At 42.0% G+C, this 1,723-nt stretch overlaps 1 protein-coding gene across 1 annotated transcript; it reads left to right on the plus strand.

The window, feature by feature from the left end:
• The first annotated feature begins 354 nt into the window (after positions 1-354).
• On the plus strand, positions 355-1,372 carry LOC147887998 (exportin-2-like). Its single transcript, XM_087393273.1, has 3 exons — positions 355-698; positions 763-861; positions 979-1,372. The coding sequence occupies exons 1-3, from the start codon at positions 355-357 to the stop codon at positions 1,370-1,372; spliced, it is 837 nt and encodes a 278-aa protein (XP_087249399.1).
• The last annotated feature ends 351 nt before the right edge of the window (positions 1,373-1,723 follow it).

Below are 1,723 nucleotides of genomic sequence, written 5' to 3' on the forward strand. Positions count from 1 at the left end.
AGTTGGCTTTAAGTTTGCCGTTCATGAGGTCCACGCAATTGCATGCAGTCCTTTAAGTTTCCTTCATTCGTGATGGAGACTAGCGATGGCGGGAAACAATGCAAGCGCAGGCCGAAATACAGCTACATTCGAGTTCACTTTTATCTGTTTTTGAGGATTTGCTCTCAGGAGATGCAAGGCTAAGCCAGGCGGCGGACGCTGTCTTAAAAGGTTTAGCTTGTTGACCAGATCTATTCGGCATTCGATCTTCGGGGATTATCTACTAAACACCACTCCAAAGATACAAAGATACAAAAAGAGTTGATGGAAATGCTCACCATTATTATTGAGTTCGACTTTGTAAGGAGATTTTCTATGGTGCTCTCCCACGCTAAAGGCATCTTGGCGCAGATCGATCCTCCATTGTTGACGCAGAACTATTCTCTTCCTATGGGAGTGCTGAAGTCCTTAGATGCCATTTTCGAGAAATACCGGAAGGGGTATAGCACTGTTGAGGTGCCACTGGATCACGAGTTTGGAGGACAAAGGCTATTTGAGTATTTCCAGAAGTCGAAGGACGTGCTGCAAAAGTCCTTGTTGCCAAACGACACTAGTCTGTTGAGACAGATGCTCGAAATTGGAATTGCGTGCAGTGGAATTTTCTATTCTCTGAATTTCCAGGAAGTACAGGATGTTTTCAAGCAGACTATGGGGCCATGGTTGGATTTGTTTAGGGAATGGGCAGAGTAGAAGATTATTCAGATCTTCTACTCTCAAATGAAGGTGTGGCGCGTACATTGCAAGCCAACTTCAATTAGGAATATACAGCATTTATATCCTCTCCCCCGATAAATATTTTCCGGAGGAGAACTTCAAGGAACGGTTGCATTGCTTTAAGGCCTCTCAAACTTGAGATTTATCCTGCAATCTACCTTTCTCTCCAAGCCACGATGCAGTTGCTCTCAAAGCAATGGAATTTTTATCTACGATTGGTAACAGATGCCTCTTCACCAATCCAGACCTTGTCCAGCCCCTTTGTGAAAACGTGATAATTAGAAATGCTCGCTTATCAAAGGAAAATGAAGCTTTCTTTGAAACACAGGCTGCTCAGTATGTTCGGCTAGATGCAAAGGCAACAGAAGAACCTGGTAATAGACGACAGACTGCATCTGCATTATTCAGGTCTCTTTTTAAATTCTACAATGACCAAATTGAAGGCTTGCTTCCTGGAATTATTGGCAATTTAATAAAAGAGTATGAGGATGATAAACTCCAAAATTGGAGATCCAAAAATTGCTTGATGTATTTATTAGTTGCTTTGCCCACAAGAGCATCTGCAGTCGAAGTGGAGCACTTTTTCACAGACAACGTGGTGATGGAACAGAATTTCTAATCAGTTCCCAAGATGCACATACTCTGTTGCTCCAAATCATTTTTTACCTCTTTGATACATTGAAGTTCGAGGGCTCTCAAGAAGATGTTTATATTATCATATGTCTTGGGAAGCTTATGTGTAGGGTAAAGGTAGCCAGTTTTGCCTCACATTGTCTTGTTAGATTCATTCCTGTGTTGAGAAAGACGAGTAGCTTCATGCTATATGTTCTTCACTGTGTAAGACCCCTTGTCACTAGCATTTGTGTGAACAAAGATCTCCCAAATATATTTCAAGAAGGGCTTTTCCCTGCCTTAAATAAAATCATCAGGGAAGACCTGTCAGAACTCCATCATGCTCCTTTGTTGTGGT

The sequence above is a fragment of the Dipteris shenzhenensis genome, chromosome 22 (genome assembly GCF_047967505.1).
Source record: "Dipteris shenzhenensis isolate YYH24624 ecotype China chromosome 22, Dip_SZ_1.0, whole genome shotgun sequence".
In the NCBI taxonomy this organism is placed as follows: domain Eukaryota; kingdom Viridiplantae; phylum Streptophyta; class Polypodiopsida; order Gleicheniales; family Dipteridaceae; genus Dipteris; species Dipteris shenzhenensis.

Excerpts from the sequence above, each read along its gene's own strand:
- LOC147887998 (XM_087393273.1), top strand. The coding sequence starts at position 355 with ATGGTGCTCTCCCACGCTAAAGGCATCTTGGCGCAGATCGATCCTCCA. Across the intron at positions 699-762 it reads AAGCAGACTATGGGGCCATG|GTGTGGCGCGTACATTGCAA; the intron begins GTTGGATTTGTT and ends TCTCAAATGAAG. Across the intron at positions 862-978 it reads GAGGAGAACTTCAAGGAACG|ATGCCTCTTCACCAATCCAG; the intron begins GTTGCATTGCTT and ends GATTGGTAACAG.